This window comes from Dasypus novemcinctus, chromosome 13 (assembly GCF_030445035.2).
Source record: "Dasypus novemcinctus isolate mDasNov1 chromosome 13, mDasNov1.1.hap2, whole genome shotgun sequence".
In the NCBI taxonomy this organism is placed as follows: Eukaryota; Metazoa; Chordata; class Mammalia; order Cingulata; family Dasypodidae; genus Dasypus; species Dasypus novemcinctus.
In genome coordinates this window covers 2056944-2080251 of record NC_080685.1, presented here as the reverse complement: position 1 = coordinate 2080251, position 23308 = coordinate 2056944, and the positions used below count along the sequence as shown (strand labels likewise).

General features: G+C 37.5%; 1 protein-coding gene across 2 annotated transcripts in view; it reads left to right on the top strand.

Moving 5' to 3' along the window:
• The window catches only part of SCCPDH (saccharopine dehydrogenase (putative)), a 66679-nt gene that overhangs the window by 10742 nt on the left and 32629 nt on the right, over positions 1-23308 (top strand). For both annotated transcript variants that reach the window (XM_071207323.1, XM_004458202.4), the window contains 3 exons: positions 11735-11815; positions 13850-13979; positions 16214-16263. In XM_071207323.1, coding sequence (XP_071063424.1) covers positions 11735-11815; positions 13850-13979; positions 16214-16263 — 261 coding nt within the window. The remainder of the gene's footprint in view (positions 1-11734; positions 11816-13849; positions 13980-16213; positions 16264-23308) is intronic.

The window sequence follows — 23308 nt, the reverse complement described above, 5'->3', positions numbered from 1 at the left end:
AAAAAAAAAAAAAGAAAAAAACAAAAGAAAAAAACTATAAAAGCATCCATTTATTCAATAAATATTTATTGAATGCTTACTAAATATAAAAGGAACTCTACTAGGTATCTGGGACATAATGGTGAACAAACCAGAAAATCCCTTCTGAAGCTTACATTATGGTAGGGGAGACCAAAAAAAAAAAAAAAAGATTATAATATTAGGTAGTGATTAAAGCTTTGAAGAAAAATAAAGCAGGGTGAGGAGAGAAAGAGATGGTTAACATTATAATAGATGAGAGGTCACGGAAGGCCCTATGAGGAATTGATATTTGAGTAGAGATTGGAATGAAGTCAGGGAGCAAGTCATAGGAATGATTGAGGAGAGGAGTGTTCTAGGGAATGGCAAGTATAAAAGTCCCATGACGAGAATGTGCTTGGCAAGACTGAGGAACATGAGAGGCCACAATGGCTGGAGCCCCACACGCAGGATAGATCAGGGGCGAGTTCAATCAGAGAGGTAGCCAGGAGCACATGGGGCCTTGTGGGCAGGGTCAGGACTCGGATTTTCTTCTACTATAACCAGGAGTTATTGGATGTTTGAGAGCAAGGGCATGTTCTGATTTACAGTTGTGAAGTTCTTTGGCATCTGAGAGGAAAATAAATAGGGGATCAACAGTGGAACAGTCCAAGCAGGACAACGCCAGAGTAGTAGGGGAAAGGTGGTGAGAAGTAGTAGTTGAGATGAGAGTCTAGTCTTAAAGGAGAACCAACAGTTTTTGCTGTTGCACTGGATACGTGAGAGAGGAGTCAAGAACAGCTCCAGACTTTAGGCCTGTGTAACCAGGTGAATGGTGATGACGTTTACTGGAGGAACATCACAGTTGGTAAGACATTTGAAACCTAAGCCTCTAGAAGATTGTTAATAAAGAAAAAATTATCAAAAGCAAACCAACTTCACCAGCTTTTGATTCCATAGTCCATTGCTATAATCACTTTTTTTATACCCCCAACCAACTCCCTTATCCTTCCCTCCCCAGTACTCTGGAAAAACTCTAACCCTGGTTATTCTGACTTTTTGCTTACTCTTAATGTAGTCCAGTGTGGCTGGAGAAAATGCATTGCCATGCTGGCTGGTCTCACTTTAAATACGTGGCCACGCATCTCAGGTGAGCCTTAGCACCTCCAGCAGCTCTGCTGCATTTCCCTAGCCTGTGCTCACTCCCACACTGAAGCAGCAGTTTCACAACTTCCTTTTCCTCAAATTTCTAGCATCCCATCCCTTTCTCCTCACTCTTATCTGTTAATTTTATTTCTTTTTCTGCTATGAAAATAGAAGCTGTCAGAAGAGCATTTCTTCAGCTTCATAGCAGTAGATCTACTTACCTACCTCCTACCTGCATATACCCTGTGCTTTGCTTTACTTCCTTTTACAGGGAAAAACTGCCCCTGCCCCTGCTGAGCACCGTGCCTACGTTACAGGCTATTTCGTTAGCATCAATTTTTCCCTCTTGACTGAATTTTTTTAACAATACACAAATACATAATACTATCCCATGTCTTTAAAACACTTCCTTTGAGTCCATAAACTCTTCCAACTACTGCTTCATTTTTTTCTGTGCCCTTTTTTAGCAACCCTTGAAAGAGTTATTATCTTTACTCACTGTCTCCACTTTCTCACCACCCCCTCTACTCTCATCAGGCTTTTTTATTCTCACTACTCCACTGCAGCTACTCTGCCCAAGTCCCTACCCTGTCAGATCCAGTCATCGTTCTCAGCACTCTCAGGCCCCCATTGTACGACCCTCTCAGCGTTTGATTCAGTTGCCCTCTCTCCTCCTTTCACTTGACTTCTGGGTTCTCTTACTTTTCCTCCTGCCTACCATTTTGCCTCAGTCTTCTTTTTTGGATCCTTTCATTCTCCTCCCAGATGCCAGAGACCTCTACAGCTCAAGACTCTTCTTTTTTAACACTCCCCGAGGCAATAATTTTTAAACTGTGGATTGTGAAATCAATTTAGTGGGCTGAGACGCAGCATTAAAAAAGAAATCAAATAGACTAGAATAGAAAATAATGGTGTATCACACATAATAAAAGTAAGTATTGGTCATGAATCTTTTGTATTAGATATATTTGTGTTTGGGTTGCTCTGTGAAATGGATTTCATATCATGGGTTGTGGCCAAAAAGATGTGAAGGCTGTGTTTTTAAATACCATCTGCATGCTGATGGTGCCATGTTAATGCACTTCCAGTGCACTTCCACTCCATCTGCATGCTAATGGTGCCATGTTAATGCACTTCCGCTCCAGACTGGTAGATCTGTCCCCTTTTTGAGAGCTCTACTTGGGTGGCTCATGTACATTTCAGTCTTCACATTTTTGTTCCCCAAACCCACTCCTCCCTCAGCTCTGTTTGGATTGGCATTTTTGCTTTGTGATGTGGATAACAAAGAATTTATACTACTAACAGTAGGGGAAGTGTCAGGTTTGGCAGTTTGGAGTCATCACTTGTTTCTTTACAGGTATTTCTTTCTTTTTAACGACTTCTTTTTTGTGAGTGTTCACTTAATTAAAACCACGTGATATCTGTGAAACTACTCAATTTCAGCATGTGTAAGCAAGCATTGGCTCACAACAATGTAAAGGACCAAGTGATCGAGGGTGTCATGTGGCCTCCCCTGTGTTGTGGACTTTACCCACGCTCTCTCAGGACACCTTTCATGTACTGAAATCAGCCATGACCACTTGACATGGTCCACGTATTAACTATTAATTAATGTCTTTCCTTGTGTTTTCTATAAAAATTAGCAGAAATAAAAGTTCTAATACATACCACACCTAGTGGACTGTTCCCCGTGGGCAAGCACACCCCCTTGGGAGACTTGGGGTTAGAATATGGAGTGATAAGAGCAGCACTGCCCTTTCCATCAATGAGCTAGTCGCCTTCACTGGAGAAACATCTCTTTTGAGGTCAAGGATCACTACTTTGACTTGGTCCATTGCTCTCTTAAAAGCACAAGTAGAAAATATCTAAAAATTTAATAAAACATGGAAAAGTTAATATTGAATTCTCAACTCAGATTATCCCAAGAAGTGGGCCAGGTGTGACAAAATACAGTGTACTGAATGGGAGCACTGTAGCTGACAAAATACAGTGTACTGAATGGGAGCACTGTAGCAAATAGGAAAAAGCATACTCTTTCCAAAAGGAGCTTTCATTATTTATTTTCTTTAGAAACTAATTTTATTATAAGGCAAGAGTCATACTTCTCACATTTAAAAAGTGCAATAAAAAGCACATTTAGATTGCTGTCATTCTAAATCTCTTAAAAGATTCAGTCTTTTATTGAAGAGAAGCACAACTTTGTCTCTGCACATCAAGTAAACTGTGGAATATTTTTTTTTTTACCAGTTTCTTCTGCTTTGAATAAAAAAAGCTTACTGCTCTGCTTCCCTTTCTAAAATTGGCCACAACCTTTTTTAAAAACTTTTTATTTTGAAATAATTTCACACTTACAGAACAGTTGCAAAAACAATGCAAAACCCATATGGAGAACCCCAACATATGCCTCATCTGTTATTATTTCCAAAACCCCAGTAAGGCTTCATTGCAGCTTGCAAATACCTGTAGATAACTCACTATGGAGGCATGAGAAGTGAATCTGAGGCTATAAGGCTGAGACTGAAGGAGATGGGAGTTGACCAGACAATCATGGAATGGAGAGAGGCTGTACCAGGAAGTAGAAACAGAAACACACGAATGTGACAGAGTAGCGTGCTCATGGAATTACAGGGCGTTTAGAACTGCTAGAAAATTGGAATAAAGATGCTATGGAGTGGTGTGATGCTGGAGGTCTTAGCCACATGCTAAGGTGTTTGGACTTAGAAACTATATAATATAGGTACTAGAGAGCCAGTGAAGGATTTTATGACAGCATATAGGGGTGGGGTGGGGAGGAGAAGTGACCTCAGACTTTTTAGTCCAAGCTGTAAGAATATACATTAAATAAAAAATAATCTAAATTGTAAGTATGTATAGATTTATATTTTAGAATAGCAGTTTCATGGTTTTTTTTGGAGATTGAGCTAGATTGGAGGCAGTAAGACTACTTAGGGGCTATTTATTGTAATTAGGGAAGCAGATATGGCTCAACTGATAGAGCGTCTGTCTACCATATGGAGGGTCCAGGGTTCGATCCCCAGGGCATCCTGACCCGTGTGGTGAACTAGCCCACGTGCAGTGCTGCCGCTTGTAAGGAGTGCCGTGTCACGTAGGGGCACCCCCGCATAGGGCACCCTACGTGCAAGGAGTGCACCCTGTAAAGAGAGCCACCCCGTGTGAAAAAAGCTCAGCCCGCCCAGGAGTGGCACCACACACACAGAGCTGACACAGCAAGGTGACGCAACAAAAAGACATGCAGTTTCCCAGTGCTGCCGGATAATGCAAGTGTATGCCGAAGAACACACAGTGAATGGACACAGAGCAGACAACAGCGGGGAGGGGAGAGAAATAAATAAATCTTTAAAAAATGTATATATATATAGTAATTAGATGAGAAATGACAAAGATCTGAAGTAAGATTTGGATATGTAGAGAGGAGGGAACTGATTGATTTGAGATACTTTTAGGGATATAAAATTGACAAAACAGTGACTTATAGGATAAGGTAGAATCAAAGACAGCTTCCAGGTTTCTAAACTGAGAATTGGGTGGAACATGATGCCATTCATAACAATGATGAATAAAGCTAACAATTACTGACATCTCTATGCTCAGCACTATGCTAAGCTCTTTGCATTCTTATTTCTTCCTCACAACAATGTAATGAAGTAGGTGCTGCTATTGTCCTCATTAAAAAAACATTTTTTTTTCCTGAAGAGATTGAAACTTAAAAGAGATAAAGGAACTTGCTCAAGGCCACACAGCTAATGAGTGCAGACCCTGGATTTAAATCAGGCCTAATTTTAAAGCTCACGGTCTAGGCAACAGTGCCAGATTCTTGCCATGTTGCAAAATATCAGAAACGATAGTAGAAGTAGAACCCAGCAGTGTGAACTAAAGCCTATACTGTTATGCTTTACAATCTTCTGTGCTAGTATGTGGAGGAGGAGGAACAGATTAAGAGCAAAAGATGAATTCATTTTGGACATGCTGAATATGAGGTGTCTGCTGATATTCTTAAAGGCATGAAATACATCCAAAATAGTAGGAAAAAAATTTTAAAATAAGTGAGGAAATCAGGGTGAAGAGAAAATGAGAGGGGAAATGAAGCAAATTAAAATTAGTCTTACACATGAATCAGGCCACTCATCCTGTAATATAGCTGGTGCTAAACTTTCTGGCAGAAACCACAGACTAAGGAAACCTTAACCAATGAGCAGCTTTGGAGAGGTTGGAAGTCATTAGTATACATGTTGTAATTGAATGTAAGAGAGTAGTTGAGATTTTCCAGGAAGAGTATCTAGGGAAGTGAGTGTCCATTTTCAATGTGCGTAAGAGTCACTTGTGAGGCTTATTTAAAATGCAGAAGTTACTGAGTATGTCCCAGAAAGCCTGATTCAGGAGGTCCGGGGAGACCTGAGTAGCCAGCGTGCATGACAAGTGTCCCATATGGAACACCTCAAGTTGACCAGCAGGTGGAATACTGGCCAACTTGAGGAACTTTGGAGTAAAATAACCAAGAAAAGGGCCAAAAGCAATTCTAAATGAGTTTCAAAGTGGAGTCTATGCATACCCCAAGAATTGCCCAACATGACCATTGGAGACAGAAAGAAAATAGAGCTTTGACTTCTATTTATATTATTCTAAACTTTATTTCTATTTTATGTATGTTTAATATCAGTATAGTAAATAGTTCATGTAAGTGATTAAAGTCATAGAGCTAGTAGTTCGTGAATTCAGGGTATAAACTTGTATCTCTCTGCTTAGAAAGTCCATGTTTTTCCTACCATGTCACATTGCCTCAGAAGTTGTGTTTCAGTAATTGGATATGGTTGGTTAATGGCAGAGGAGGAACTAGAACTAAGTACATCTTTTCCTAGCTTAGTAATTCCAGTGTCATCTGCCATTCTTAAGAAGGGATCGGGGTAGGTGTGGAAGTGAGGCTATGAAGTTGATGCTTAGGTTAAGAAGATAGCCTGTTTGACCTGCTTGAACGATTAATATTTGCATTGCCCTGCTTTTTCTATTTTAAACAAATTTTATTGACATTTTTCATTCATACATGACCATATATAAACAATAAGTGTAGAGTAAAAGTTGTGAACTTACAAAACAAACATGCATATCATCATATAAGGCTCTCATATATCTCCCCACCACTGACACCTTGAATTGTTGTGAAACATTTGTTATAAACTATGAAAGAGCATCATCAAAATATGACTACTAACTATAGCGCAATCGTACATTTGGTGTATTTTCTCCCCAACCCACCTGATTATTAAAACCCTATATTAGTATTATATTTATTGTGCATGGCACAATATTCTGTGATACATGTTGTTATGCATGACACAGTATTCTGTTCTCCTATTCTGTTAACCACAGTCCACCTTTCACCATTGGATTCCCTGTATTACACTTTCCCATCCTTTGTACAGTCCATTTACGTGTACACTTAGTAGCTCTCATTTTCATCTCAGAGTTGTACTGTTATCACCTCAGTCCTTTTGAACACATTTTCATTACTCCAGAAGGAAAATACCCATGCCCCTATATATACCTTCCCATTGTTGTCCCTTAGAATTGAAATAATAGCTTCTGGCCATTGCTGAAAAAAATACAATATTACTATTAATATATTATATTAATATTAATTAATATAATATTAATAATAATATAATATGCACATTAAAAATGGACACTCACTTCCCTAGATACTCTTCCTGGAAAATCTCATCTACTCCTACATTCAATTACAACATGTATACTAATGACTAATAATATAATATATTAATAATATTAATATTAATAATACAATATTACTATATCCATAAGTTACATTAGCTGTAATTTTCCTGTGTATTGTCATCATATTCTTAGCACTTTGTAAAAGAAGAGCATTCTTATATTATTATTTTTTTAAGATTTTTTTCTTTTATTTATTTTTCTCCCCTCCCCCCCCAGTTGTCTGCTCTCTGTGTCCATTCACTGTGTGTTCTTCTGTGGCCACTTCTATCCTTATCAGCGGCACCGGGAATCTTGTTTCTTTTTGTTGTGTCATCTTGTTGTGTCAGCTCTCCGTGTGTGCGGTGCCATTCTTGGGCAGGCTGCACTTTCTTTTGCGCTGGGCGGCTCTACTTACAGGTCGCAGTCCTTGCGCATGGGGCTCCCTTACGCGGGGGACACCCCTGTGTGGCACGGCAGTCCTTGCGCGCAATCAAACTGCACATAGGCCAGCCCCACACGGGTCAAGGAGGCCCGGGGTTTGAACTGTGGACCTCCCATGTGGTAGGCGGATGCCCTATCCATTGGGCCAAGTCCACTTCCCATTCTTATATTATTAACCACAATCTTCACCCACCACAGAAATCCACTGTTACATATTCCCAAGATTATTTTCTAGTTTTCCTTTCAATTGACACTTACTTCCACAGACTACCCCTTTTAGCCATAATCACATTTATAAATCAGAAGTGTTAGTTATACTCACTGTGATACGTTACTATCAACTCTATTCATTTCTACACGTTTACAGTTAACCATATTAATAATGCTACATAGATTAAGCATCAGCTCCCATTCTGAATCTGCATTTTGTCTCCCAGTAATCTATAATCTAGAGTTTACCTCTGTGAGTTTCCTCATTGTATTTAATTCATACAGTGAGAACATAGAATTATTTGTCCTTTTGTGTCTGGCTTATTTCACTCAACTTAATATCCTTTAGGTTCATCCATGTTGTTGTATGCTTCCCGGTTTTATTTCTTATACCTGAAAAGTATTCCATTGTTTGTATATACTACATTTTGTTTATCCATTCATCAGTTGATGGACACTTGGACTGGTTCCATCTTTTAGCAATTGTGAATAATGCTGCTGTGAACATCAGTGTGCCAATGTCAGTTCATGTCCTTGCTTTCAGTTCTTCTGAATATATTCCTTCTAGGAATATATTCATATAAGCTAAATATATTCAGCCCGGATTCCTGGCTCATATGGCAGTTACATATTCAGCTTCCTGGGGTACTGCCAAACTCTCTTCCGCAGAGGCTGCACCATTCTACATTCCCACCAGCAGTGAAGGAGTGCTCCTGTTTCTCCATATATTCTCTTGCACTTGTAGTTTTCTGTTTGTTTTTTATAATGGTCATTCTATAAAGTATGAAATGGTATCTCCTTCTAGTTTTGATCTGCAATTACCTAATAGCTAGTGATGTTGAGCATTGTTTCGTGTGCTTTTTGGCCATTTTTATTTCCTCTTTGGAAAAATGTCTATTTAAGTCTTTAGCCCATTTTTGTAAAAAAATGGGGTTGCTTGGCTTTTTATCGAGTTTTATGATCTCTTTACATAACATGGATATCAAATCCTTACTGGATATGTGGTTTCCAAATATTTTCTCCCATTGAGTAGGTTGCCTTTTTACTTTCTTGACAAAATCCTTTGAAGAACAAAAGCATTATTTTTGAGGAGGTCCCATTTATCTATTTTTTCTTTTGTTGCTTGTGCTTTGGGTGTAAGGTTTAAGAAACTACTGCCTACCACAATATCTTGAAGATGTTTTCGTACATTTTCTTCTAGGAGTCTTATGTTTGTTGCTTTTATAATTAGGTCCTTGATCCATTTTGAGTTAATTTTTGTATAAGGTATAAGATAGGGATTCTCTTTCTTTCTTTTGGTTATGGCTACCCAGTTCTCCCAGCACTGTTTGTTGAATAGACTGTTCTAACTCAGTTGGGTGGGCTTCACAGCCTTGTCAAAAATCACTTGTCCGTAGATGTGAGGGTCTATTTTTGAGTCCTTGACTTGATTCCATTGATCACTCTGTCTATATTTATGTCAGTAACATGCTGGGTTTTTTGTTTTGTTTTGTTCTGTTTTTAATCACTGTAGCTAAGTAATATGCTTGAAAGTCAGCAAGTGAGAACCCTCCAACTTTGTTCCTTTTTAAGACATTTTTGGTTATTTGGGACCCTTCACACCTCCAAATAAATTTTATAATTGGCTATTCCATTTCTACATAAAACGATGTTGAGATTTTTATTGGTATTACATTGAATCTGTAAATCAATTTGGCAGAATTGACATCTTAACAGAATTTGTCTTCCCATCTGTGAACATGGGATGCCCTTACATTTATGTAAGTCTCCTTTGGTTTCTTGTAGCAATGTTTTTCAGTTTTCTGAATACAGGTACTTGATGTCCTTGATTAAATTTATTCCTAAATATTTGAATCTTTTAGTTGCTATTATAAATGGAATGTTTTTCTGATTTCCTCCTCAGATTGCTGTCAGTAGTTTATAGAAATGCTACTGAGTTTTGTATATTAATCTTGTATCCTACCACTTTACTGAACTCTCTTAGTTCTAGTAGCTTCATTGTGGATTTTTCAGGATTTTCTAGAAATTGTATCATATCAGCAAACAGCAATTGTTTTACTAATTCTTTCCTATTTGGGGGCCTTTTATTTCTTTAGCTAGCTTAACTGCTGTAGCTAGAATTTATAGCACAAAATTGAATCAGTGGTGACAGTTGATATCCTTGTCTTGTTCTTGTCTCAGTGGGATAGCTTTCAGTCTTTAACCATTGAGTACAATGCTAGCTTTAAGTTTTTCTTATGGGTACTTTACCACATTGAGAAAGCGTCCTTGTATTCCTGTGTTTTGGAGTATTTTTTAATCAAGAAAGGATGTTGTATTCTGTCAAATGACTTTTCTGCATTAATCGAAAGAATCGTGATTTTTTCTTCTTCAATCTTATTTATGTGGTTTATTACACTAATTGATTTTCTTGTGTTGAAAAACCCTTGCATGCCTGGGATAAAACCCACTTGATCATGGTGTGTGTGTGCGTATATATATGTGTGTGTTTGTGTATGTTGTTTTTTTCTTTCTTAAGGAATTCACTGGGAATTGAAACCCGGACCTTGTATATGTGGTGCAGGCACTCAACCACTGAGCTATACTGCTCCCAATGTATAGTTCTTTTAATATGCTTCTGCATTCGGTTTGCAAGTATTTTGTTGTGGATTTTATGCATCCATATTTGTTAGAGAATTTGCCATCTTCCCTAAAGTGCACGCCACCTCCCTTTTCTTAGTGTTCCCTTAACCTGTTTCTTAAAATGTGCAAGACAAAAATGTTCTCTCTCCTCCATCTTTTGCTGTCAGGATTGAGAGAATCAGAGGCATTTGTTCTTTCCCTGCCCTGCCTTTACAAAGGGAAAGACCTATCATACTTCCTTTGAAGTGGGACTGAATGTTGACTTAGTAGCTATTTTACATTTAAAATTATAGTTTGAGTTTGAGCAACAAATAATTTGAGACATCCAATATTGTGCAGGCTCAGAACATCTACTGTGTACAATATTGAACTTATCCTCCCCAACCTTTTTCTTCCTCCTGTTTTCTTTATTTTGGCAAAGAGTATCACCAGCCATTGGGCCCAGCTAATCAGAAGTCCAATTGTTCTGCCTTTTTAGTGTGTCTTGTCCTTAGTATATCCTGGCACATTCTTAATTTAGTTCATCATTTATCTGCCTCTTATTTTGTTTGCCAGTACTGCAGAGTGATATGTCTGTACTATAGATCTTACACCACTGTCATGCCTAAAATCTTCCTAAAATCCTCCAGGAGAGCCTAGTAATCTGGAAAAGATAATGTCCAAACGTTTTAGCGTGGCACTCATGGCCCTTCCTGACCCGGCCCTAGCATTTCTTTCCAGACTCATTTTTCTTGCCACTCCCCTCAAGCCTATCCTTTGTTCATGTATCCTGAGCAGCTTGCAGTTTCATTTGTGCCCTTTTATTTTCCCTTTATCTGGACTTTTCTTTCTCCTGGCAAATACTGTTTTTTCCTTCAGGGTTCTCCCCAAATGAATCACCTCTTCTAAAAAACCTTCCTTGTCTTCTATTCACGGTAAGCACACATTTGCCTGAAATCCCATCATACCTTATTTATTTAGACTGTTAGAGGACGTTTGGTACAGTTATATTATTATTCTCAATTTCTTTTTTTTTTTTTTTTAAGATTCATTTATTTATTTATTTCTCTCCCCTCCCCTCCCTCCTCCCCACCCCTCCCCCCCTCCCCACCCCGGTTGTTTGTTCTCTGTGTCTATTTGCTGCATCTTCTTTGTCCGTTTCTGTTGTTGTCAGCGGCACGGGAATCTGTGTTTCTTTTTGTTTCCTCATCTTGTTGAGTCAACTCTCCGTGTGGGTGGTGCCTGCCATTCCTGGGCAGGCTGCACTTTCTTTCACACTGGGCGGCTCTCCTTACAGGGTGCACTCCTTGCACGTGGGGCTCCCCTACGCGGGGGACACCCCTGCGTGGCAGGGCACTCCTTGCGCGCATCAGCACTGCGCGCATGGGCCAGCTCCACACGGGTCAAGGAGGCCCGGGGTTTGAACCGCGGACCTCCCATGTGGTAGACGGACGCCCTAACCACTGGGCCAAGTCCGCCACCTCTCAATTTCTTTAGGTTACTTTATTAGCATTCGATGTCTTAAAAACCAGTCAGTCAAAGGCAAAAAGGTATTTCATTCATTTAAACTTGCTAAGTAAGGGTAAACTGTTGGTGTTCTTGATTTCCCCAGTATCGATTCTACGGAGAACCTGTAGTAAAAGCATGTGTTGAAAATGGAACTAGCTATATTGACATCTGTGGAGAACCTCAGGTATGTAAAATGGAAAAGGAGAAAACTGAGTTAACACATAATTTTCCTTTTAATGAAGTGTAAAATATTTAGTGCGGTTTTGTAGATGAATTTTAGAAGTTGATGACTTCTTTCTTGTATTGTAGAGATGATACTCCTGTAGAAGTAGACATTGCTGCTTGAATGAGAGCACATAAGGAGTTATCTTCAGGTTTTTTTAGTTTTTTTCCTTACCCACAACACATTTAGTTCAGGTCCTTTGTATATGGAGTAAACTGATTTTTATGGCTAGTGCATCTTATAAACTGAATTAATTAAAATAGGTGCTGTGAGTAATTCTCAAAATCACACTCTTGTAATTTTTTCATTAGAAACTCCCTTTCAAAGATGAGGTATCTTTATGATATTTACAGAAAAATAAGTGTAAAGTCTCCTCAACCTAAAAAGTTGACATGTTCACATTTATTGAATGCTTAACACATGCATGACACTGTGCTAAGCACTTTGTTTAACTTCTTAAAGTTATCTCAACTTTCCTATGAAATAGGGGTCATCTTTATCCCTATTTTATAGGTCAGGAAATTGAAGCTTAAGTAACTTGTTCAGAGTGATGCAACTACTTATAGAAGAACTAAAATATGAATTGGTTTGCTAGATTGCAGGAAGTAGTGTGTTAATAAGCACAAAGCTGTGTTGTCTCCTTTAAAACTGTAACCTTATATATTTCTTACACTGATTATATCAGTGTGCCAATATAATATATACTGGAGTTTGGCAATGAGAATATATATTGGAAATACTAGGACAATGTAAATTACCACAATTGGCTCAACAAGTGGTAGAAAACAAGAAAAAAAAAAAAAAAAGTCAATTCCTTTGTTGTTTAAAATACCCCAGAGCATAGAAAATAGTGAAAATTAAGTTGTTTTGTAAGCTACCATGAAAGAGGTATTAAAACCTAAGAAAGATCCAGAATATGAAGAATGCTTATAACTCAATAACAGAAATAATAGAAAGATAAATAACTTTTTGTTTAAAAGTGGGCCAAGGAGAGAAGAGACAAATCTCTGCAGAATTCCAAATAATTTATGTTGCTGCTCTGCCTTCCAGGAGGGAGGAGCATAACTCCCTGCTCCTTTATGTGGGCTGTCTTAGTGACTTCCTTCCAAAGAATACAGTATGCAAAGAGGGAGAAAAGCTCCTGTACAGTGAAGATACCTGACAGACACATCCTCAGCCAGGTGGTCAAAGTCAACCTACGTAGCGATACGTATGTGTTGATAGTACGGACACCTGATATGGTGCGGCGAAAATGGTGCTTTACCTCTGTAGTTTTCCTCCCCAAAACCCATAATCCCAGTGTAACCACGAGACAGACATTAGATCAATTCCAGGAGAGGGGCATTCTATGAGATACCTGACAAGTGCTCCTCAAAACTGTCAAGGCCATCAGAAGCAAGGAGAATGTGAGAATCTATCACAGCCAAGGGGAGCCTAAGGAGTCTTGATGACTAAATGTAATGGGATATCCTGTATGGGATCCTGGAACGAAAACGGGCGTTAGGTAAAAACTAAGGAAATGTAAATAAACTATGGACTTAAGTTAAAAATAATGTATTGTTATTGATTCATTAATTTTAACAAATGTTAAGGTAAAAAAGGGAGTAGGGAGTTCAGAGTATGTGGGAACTTCCTGTCCTATAGATGTATGTCTGTAATGTTCATCTGGGTAATGTGATTTGGGGTAATCTTTCTGCTTTCTTTGTAATTTTCTATATTTAAACTTTTAGTAATGAATATTGTTACTTTTAATAGCCATTGTGAAAAAATCAATATTGCTGTTTATTCAGATCAGTATATTTCCCACATCACCTGACACATGACATACAGTAAATATTTGTTGAATACATGAAAAAAAAATTTAACAATATTTCCACTGCAGAGCCATATTGGTTAACATTTTTGAAGTTTAATTGCTTTGTCTTTAAACTATTTAATATTGGTATGGGTGTTTCTATATAGCACTAATTCAGATTTTTGTCTTGAATTTTTTAGTTTCTGGAACTAATGTACTGGAAATATCATGAGAAAGCTGCAGAAAAGGGGGTTTATATCATTGGAAGCAGTGGCTTCGACTCCATTCCAGCAGATTTGGGAGTATTATACACCAGAAATAAAATGAATGGTAATTATTGATTAATAAGCAATAATTTGACTTTATTAATTGAAAGACTTCTTGTTTAAAATTGTGATCACCTAAAATTTAATTGGGAAAAGAAACATAGCTATAAATAGATAATTTTAGAACACTGGCTTTTAAAAAATATTCATCTATACTTAAAATGTTATTGACACTATTGTTTTTTGAAATATGGATAGTATTGTAAATCTTCTAAAATCCATTGTCCCAGTTTAGTTATGATTAGAACTGTGAAATTTCTGGAAAACAAATTTTGGCAGGCATTTTAAATTCACACTTGATCTGTTTAGGAATTAACACACTTTATAACTTATTCAGATGTTATAGTTAAAAGGTTTTAAATTTTTAAACCAACAATGCTAGAAAGTATTGAACAAAGAATTTGGCATCTTTTTTGCCCCATTTATAAAATGTAGACAAAAATTTAAGAATGAAAGAAATCATCAATATTATAATAAAAAATGAAAAGTTACTTGTTTCAAGCATATCTCAGAAATTTCCATTTAGAAAATGACCTGAAACAGATAATTCCAGTGCTATATAAACTGTTCTAGAGTGTAAAAAAGGGCAAAGTGTTCTTGTTTATGTTAAAAAGTTAACTGTGAAACCAAAACCCAATCAAGATAGCACAAAAAACAGTCTTACCTGTGAAATTTTAGAGCTAATAAAAACATGCTAAAGAAAATTTTAATGAATATCCAGTGGTGTTTTTTCTTTTTTCCACAGTGGCATTTTAAAAGAATGATATAACAAGGTTGAGATTAAATATTAGGAAGTTACGTAATCACTTCAGAAGATCAACGGTGAAAAGCTATAAGCCCATTTCAATAAATGATTTGAAAATTCATGCCATTTACTCATTTCAAAGTCCTAAGAAATGAGAACTAGAATGCTACTTAACCTAATAAATGTCAGAGGGCAAAAGCCAACTTCCTACTTAATAGTGAAACACTGGAGACTTTCCCATTAAAAAGAGGAATGAATGTTAGTTGAACATCTTTAAAATATGTACTTTTCCCGTCCATGGACCTGGTATTTCTCTCTATTTATTAAAAAATTCTTTTAATTATGTAAAGTTTAGAAGTTTTCATGACAGTCCACATATACATGTTGAGATTATTCCTTAATATTGAATAGTTTTTATTATTTTTGATAGGTCTTTTTTCCTTCTTCAGGGAGAAATAAAAGGTTTGTTTAAAAATTGTTTTTTCATCCTGAAATCAGCATTTTACCAATTAACCAGGTGATGTTTATGGTTTAGGTTGCTTTCGGTTGTCTGCTGTCCTTGAATCAGGGTTAGACCTCAGAGCCGCTCTGGAGGCCACATCCTCTCGGCAGCTCTCAGCGTGATCGCTGAGTTTCACTCTGCAGAGCTCTTGTTGGTTTGTGGTAGTGGACTGGCCATAGCTGTGGTCCTCTGCTGCACAGCATGGTGGTGATGTGGCCATGTGTTAGCTTGCTAGTGTCAACTTCTGTAGGCCCCATGTTTTAATCTTCTCTGGAATTAAGACCAGGAATCATCTTAAGAGTTTGATGTATTTCATTTTACTAGATTTTGAGAAGTAGCTGGTTCAGTATGTTCCTTTTTTGCCTTGACGCTCTCAAGAAACTCAGAGGTTGATTGAATACTTAACCACTGTACTTATGTGTTAGTCCTCATGCTTAATGTAATTGATACCCCATTTTTCTTGGGTTGTTTTCTATTTTTGCTTTAACAACTTTGTTTTATCTATTTTGTAAGACAACAAACACCAAGATTGTTTTGATAGCTTTTTCTATACATTTATTGTAGATGACTACACATAAGCCTTTTTGAAAGTTGTCATGTTGAAAAGCAATTCAGAACCTTAGAATAATTCCCATAGATCTTGTTTTGAGAACTGTGTCTTAATGGATTATCCGGAATGAGTGAAGTGAAATTGTCTTATTGAGGAAGGTTTTTAGGTTGTCAGTTTAAGTACCAGAAAAGATTTTGTCAGTACTAGTACAGTTTGTACTAAACTATTCTTCCTGGCAATATATCTGGTCTCAGCGACTGCTTATGTCTGTTTACAATAAATAATAAAATTGTGTTATTAGTACAGACTTTCTGGCTCTATCAGCGGCATGCTTAGTAAAAGCAGTCCTTAAATGAATCAGAATCATTTTATTATTATTTGTCCTGGGTAAATAGATTTTATTTGATTTCACTTTTACCATTCATTCTTCTTGTCTTTTAGGTACTTTGACTGCTGTGGAAAGTTTCCTGACTCTACATGTGGGACCTGAGGTTAGTTTTTGTTTGTAAGTTGTTTTTTAAAGGTAATATTAATAATATTTTGGAAATGACACATTCCACTTAAAAATTTGATAGTGAAATTTTATGTATTTTGTAATTTTAATGTATGAAAGTCACTATGTTTACTTAAAGATATGGAATTTCTGAGGACTGTTTTGATTTAAAGTATAATTTATTTAAAAAAACAATATAATTCATTATATTATAATGAATTATCATAATCCCAACACTAAAGTATCTTATAATTATGTAGTAAATGTTGTCAGCTGAAAAAAATGATCACTTTAGTGGAAATTTGTGCATTTTGATTATGTGTCCAACTCAGGTGCTTTTTGTGAAATGTATGTCATAAATCTAGTCCTAGAGAATTTATAGTCTACTTGGGATCATAAGTTGGTACCTTTTCTAGGAAAGGATCATGTTTTATATAGTACTTTTTTTTTTTAAGATTTTAAAAATTTATATTTCTCTTCTTCCCCCCCACCCCCACCCCCGTTGTCTGCTCTCTTGTGTCCATTCACTGTGTGTTCTTCTGTGTCTGCTTGCATTCTTGGCAGCACTGGGAAACTGTGTCTCTTTTTGTTGTGTCATCTTGCCGTATCAGCTCTCCATGTGTGTGGTGCCATTCCTGGGCTGGCTGCACTTTTTTAACAAGGGGCGGCTCTCCTTGTGGGCGCACTTCTTGTGCATGGGGCTTGCCTCCGGGGGGGACACCCATGTGTGGCACGACATTCCTTGTGTGCATCAGCCCTGCACGTGGCCAGCTCACCACACGGGCAAGGAGGCCCTGAGTTTGAACCCTGGACCTCCTATATGGTAGGCAGACGCTCTATCAGTTGAGCCAAGTCTGCTTCCCTTATATAGTACTTTTATTGCTAATGGGGCCTAACACATTGCTAGAACCTTACTTGTGGTTCCAGAAATATCATTCTTTTTAAAATATTTTCCTTCAGCATATATTTTAAAGTAGTATTGTAAGATAATGTGGCTTATAAATAAATCATAAAACCTGCTCTTAAGGAGGAAATAATTTAGTCAGGCAGGAGCTAGATAGTGTGTTATTAAAGAGATCAGATGAAATACTGCAGGATTCTGAGACTAGAGAGTACATCTAGCAGGGAGGACAGGAATTAGGGACTTCTTGAAGAATCTGGGATGTGAACTAAATTTCACAGGCTGGTTAGTTCTGGTGCTGTGAGGTGTAAAGAAGGGGAGGCAATAGGGTAAGCAAAGACACAAAGACACAAAGATGGGGCAATGGGGAGCATATTTAAGTAAGTATGCAGATTGAGATTAACACAAAAAGCTATATACTACATGCAAAATTTTTAGTTACAGAGAATATACACTCTAGAGTATCAGAATAAAGGAATGTGATAGTGGGCCCAGGTGATTTGGGACTGCCTTACAGAGGCCTTAATAAATTGAGCTTTGAAAAGTGAATGGCATTTTGAAGGTCAGAGGAAGCATCCTGAACAAAGGCTCAGAAACAAGAATTAAGAAAGACATGCTGGGAACTTTTGGTAGCCTGTGTGAAAAACTCAACTCAGCTTAAACCAACAAAACAAAAAGGAATTTATTGATTTATCTAACCAAATATCTGCAAGTAAATGTTATGGCTGGATTTAGATTAAATCGATATTGCCAGCTCATTTTTCCCTTTCTTTCTTTCTCTCCATCTCAGTCATTTCTTCTGCTTTCCTTCTGTAGGCTATCTTGATGTGACAGGGAAGGTGATGGCAGCCCCAAAAGTACATTGTTCAAGTTAATGATGTCCTGGGTAGAGTTACCAGAGTTTATATACCAAATGATAGGGAAGATGAGTATTGCATCATTTGGCCAATCTTGAGCCAATCATTATGACCAGGGGTAATGAATAATCTGATTTCCTAAACCTGGTCATAGGCCCCTGGAGGAGGATTATACAATAAGTCCCATTTGAACAATGTAGTATCAGTTCCAGATAGGAAATAGAGCGTTTTTTAAGCAGAAGATGGAGCAGGGAATTAGTACAGAACTGACAAACAAACAATAAAGATGTCCACTACAGGGGAATAGCAAGAAAATTGATAGGAAGTAGTCTCCTTTGAAAGAGCGGTGGAAGGTGCAACTGGAAAGACCAGGTGGATCTAGTGAAGGTCTCTTTCCTTCACTAGAAGCAACAAAAGAGCTGTGGAGTGTGTGGTTCTTACAGAGTCAAGTCAAGAATCTTCTCAGAGTACAGTGGTTAAAAGTACAAGTTTTGGAATTGAATTGCCTGGGTTTGAATTCTGGCTCTTCCACTTTGTGATGTGACCATGAGCAAGTTACTTACCCTTTAGTGCCTCATTTTCTTCATCTCTAAAAGGAAATCATAATAGTAGCTATTTCATATGGTTGCTATGAAGATTAAATTAGTCAATATACATAAACATAACAGTGCTTGGCACATAGTAATTTCTCAGTCAAAGTCCATTATTATATGGACTTAACTCAGGAGAGTTGACAGGAGAGTTGAATCATCCACATCTCTGCAGCTCTCCTCTTACTCCCCTTAAAGCAAAATTCAGAGGCAGAATTTACAAGGATGGGACAGAAAGAATCTCCTTGATTTTGTGTGTCCCTTGGCCCTAGACTTTTCTCCTGCCACTCCTTATCCTATTTTTCCCTATGTATGCTTTTTAATTTTTCCATTAAAAATGGAATCATACTGTATATGCTGGGACATAAAGCAAAGAATTTCAGAGGATTGAAATCACACCCTAGAGCAATGCTGTGACTAGCCTTTCCCACAACAATGGAAATGTTCCAATCTATTATATAGTGGCAACCTCGTAGGATACTGTGGCTTTAGAGCAGGAGTTGGTGCATGGCCTGCAAGCTAAGAATACTTTTTCATTTTTAAGGGGTTGTAGTAAATCACAAAGAAGAATATATAGCAGAGACTATATGTAGCTTACAAAATTAAAAATATTTACTTTCTGGTCCTCTGCAGAAATTGTTTGCTAAGCCCTGCTCTAACAATACATTTATACTAGATATAACGGATGAGATAACAAGAAAATCACATAAATTTGGAGTTTAAGAAATGTATTCCAAATTTATGTCATCAGCCCAGACCTCTTTTCTGAACTCCAGACAATGCCTGATTGACATTTCTACTTGAACATTTGATAGACATCTCAAGTCCTATATGTCCATAACTGAACTTCTGCTTTTCCTTTTCAAATATCCAGTATGCACAGCTTATCTGCATCAATTTTAGTTGATATTGTCTGCCTCTTTCCAATGGTTCAGGCCAAGCAGCAGGGTCATTCCTGTCTCCTCTCTCTGATAGCTCACATCCCATCTTTCAGGAAATACTACTGAATCTACTTTCAAAACACGTCTAGAATCTGACAGCTTTTAGCCACCTTCCTTGCTTCCCCCCTCTTCTGAGCCACTTTGTGTCTCACTTGGGTTACTGAAATCGCTTTGACTGGTCTTCCTTCTTCTACTCTTTTTCCCCTGCAGTCTTTCCTCAACACAACTCCCAGAGTGATCCTCTGCAGACATAACTCAGATCATTTCACTCCTCAGCTCAAAAATGTTTCATTCAGAATGAAATCCAAAGTCCTTATAGCAGCTTACGTGGTTATAAATGGCCCGGCTACAGTTACCTTTCCAACCTCCTCTCCCACATATCCCCTTGCTCGCTCGTTCTGTTCCTGGTCCGCTGACTTCTGGGCTGCCCTTGAACATGCCAGCATAGGCACGGCATAGGGCTTTTGAACTGGTTATTTCTTATGCCCGGTAGCAGTTCTCCAACATACCTACATGACTAACTCCCTCACCTCCTTCAAGTCTTTTATCAAATATCACTTTCCTAATGAAGCCTGTATTAACCATTATATTTAAAATTGCAAATCAACCCTCTTTGGTACTCCCAATTCATCTTACTCTCCTTTTTCTTCATTCCTATAGCACTTACCACAATTCTATTGTTTATTCATTATTACTTTATTCTTCAGAGCAGGTAGATTTACAGAAAAGTTACGCAGAAAGTACAGCGTTCCCATGTACTGCTCTACCTCCTACACACAATATTCTGTATTATTAACAATTTGTATTAGTGAGGTATGTTTGTTACAATTGATGAATCAGTATCATGGTTATTTATTAACTAAAGCCCGTAGTTTACATTAGGGACTCTGTGTACAGTTTTGTTTTGTTTTTAGTTTTTCTTGTAACATATACACAACATCAAATTTCCCGTTTTAACCACTTTTAGGTATACAATTCAGTGGTGTTAATTACAGTCACAATGTTGTGCTACCATCACCACCATCGCTTACTGAAACTTGCCCATCATCCTGAGCAGAAATTCTGCACAGATTAAGCATTATCTCCCCATTCCTTACCCTCACTCTGGTCTCTGGTAACTTGTATTCTAGTTTCTCAACTCTGAATTTGCTTATTGTCATTATTTTGTATCAGTAAGATCATATATTTGATTCTTTTGTGTTGGGCTTATTTCACTCAACATGTTGTCACTCAACATGTTGTGTTGTCTCATGTATCAGAACCTCCTTCCTTTTTATAGTTGAATAATGTTCCATTGTATGTATATACCACATTTTATTTATTCATCGGTTGATGGGTTGGTCCCATCTTTTAGTGATTGAATAATGCCACTGTGAACATTGGTGTGCAAATATCTCTTCAAGTTCCTGCTTTCAGTTCTTCTGGGTACATACCTAGGAGTGAGTATGCTGGGTTGTATGGTAATTTTATACTTACCTTTTTAGTGACAGCCCAATAGTATTCCATGGTAGCTCTACCATTTTACATTCCCACCAGTGATGAATGAGTTCCTATTTCTCCCTATCCTCTCCAACACGTTTTGTGTTTTGTGAATAGTATTTATTCTAGGGAGTATGAAATGATATCTCATTGTGGTTTTGATTTGCATTTCCCTAATGGCTAATGATGTTGAGCATCTTTTCGTGTGCTTTTTGGTCATTTGTATATCTTCTTTGAAGAAATGTCTATTCAAGTCTTTTGTCCATTTTTAAATTGGGTTGTTGGCCTTTTTGTTGAGTTGTAGGATATCTTTATATATTCTGGATATTAAATCCTTATTAGATACATGGCTTCAGAATATTTTCTCCCATTCTCTAAGTTGTCTTTTCACTTTCTTGATAATGTCCTTTGATGTACAAAAGTTTTTAATTTTGATGAAGTCAAGTTTATCTCTATTTTTCCTTTCATTGCTTATGCTTTGGATGTGAAGTCTGAAACCATTGCCTCACACAAGGTCCTGACAGTGTTTCCCTATGTTTCCTCTAAGAGTTTTACAATTTCAATTCTTATATTTAGGTCTCCAATGCATTTTTTTAAAAAACTGTATATTGTGCTTTTTTCCTAATTTATAAATGTTGGAGTGATGTGTAAGAAGTGATACATTCAAATTCTGTAAGGTCTCTGCATTAGTATTTAAATAAAAACTAAAATGTTGCATAGTTTCAGTGGCTTTCAATTTCCTATTGGGTCGAACTCCCACAACAGGGTTCACTGTTATACAAAAGTGCACAATCGGTCCAGAGTGTGTACTCAGTGGCTGTCATCACCTCATTCAATTTTAGAACATTTTCATTACTCCAGAAAGAAAAATCCCGTACCCCCTTATACCTCTCTATTGTTGATCTTTAACATTAATATAGTACCTTTGTTACTATTGATGCAAAAATATTAAAATATTTCTGTCTACTCTAGTCCTTAACTTACATTAGTTGTATTTTTCCCATGTATCACCATAATCTTAACAACTTTGTAATAGTCACATACATTTATTCGAGTTCATACAAGAACATTCTTCATGTTTGTTGTCCAGGTGAGTCCAATGAACTGGAGAGTAGGTGTTACAACTCTGCTGCGGCTCAGGGTCCAGCTCGCACATGGACAGCCCAGAGATTCCGGCTCCAACTAGAGGTTCAGATAGGATGTTTTTTAAAGTATATTTATAATAGCATAAAAATTAAGTCTTTAAGAGTAAGTGTAGGGAAGCAGATGTAGCTCAAGTGATTGGGCTCCTGTCTATCATAGTAGGTCTAGGGTTCACTATCCAGGGCCTCCTGGTGAAAGCAAGCTGGCCTGTGTGGAGAGCTTGCCCACACAGAGTGCTGGCCCGCGCAGAGAACTGGTGCAGCAAGATGATGCAAAGAAAGAGACAACAGAGGCGAGGCAGTAAGAGATGCAGCAGACCAGGTTGCTGAGGTGGTGCAAGAGATTGAGCACCTGTCTCCCACTCTGAGAGGTCCCAGGATCGGTTTCTGGTGCTGCCTAAAGAGAAGACAAGCAGATATGAAAGAACACACAGCAAATGGACAGAGAGCAGACAGCAAGCACAAAACAATGAGGGGGGAAGAAATAAATTTTTTTTTTTTTAAAAAGAAGTGCAATAGAAAATGTGCTATACTTCTATGAAGAAAACTATTAAAGTTTTATTGAGAAACTTTTTAAAAAGACAAATAAATGGGTATGTATACCATATTCACAGATTGAAAAGGATGACATCTTTGTGAAAGTTTCAGTTTTCCTCAAATTAGGTGTAATCCCTACAATTCCAATCAAAATTTCAAACATTTTGTTCTTGTTTTACTTTGGTGTGAAAATTGAAAAGCTAATTCTAAAATGTATATGGAAATGCCAATGACCGAGAATAGCCAAGATGTTCTTGAAGGAGAATAAGGTGGAAAGCCTTGTTAAGTCACTTATTTTTGGCAGAGGGATATTTATAGGCCAGTGGAATAGAATAAAGAGCTCAGAAGCACTTCTTGCGTATATGAACACTTGATTTAAGGTAAAGAGGCTTTTCAACAGATTATGCTGGGACAATTGGGTGAAAAGTAAAATTGGATTCATACTTCATAGCATGTAAAAAAATCAATTTTAGGTGAATTATAGTCCTAAATGTGAATGATAAAACAGTGAAGCTTTTAGAAGATGACATAAGAGACCTAGGGTCAGGAATGGCTTCTAAAAAGAGGTACAGCATTAAATAGAAAAAGAGTGCTGA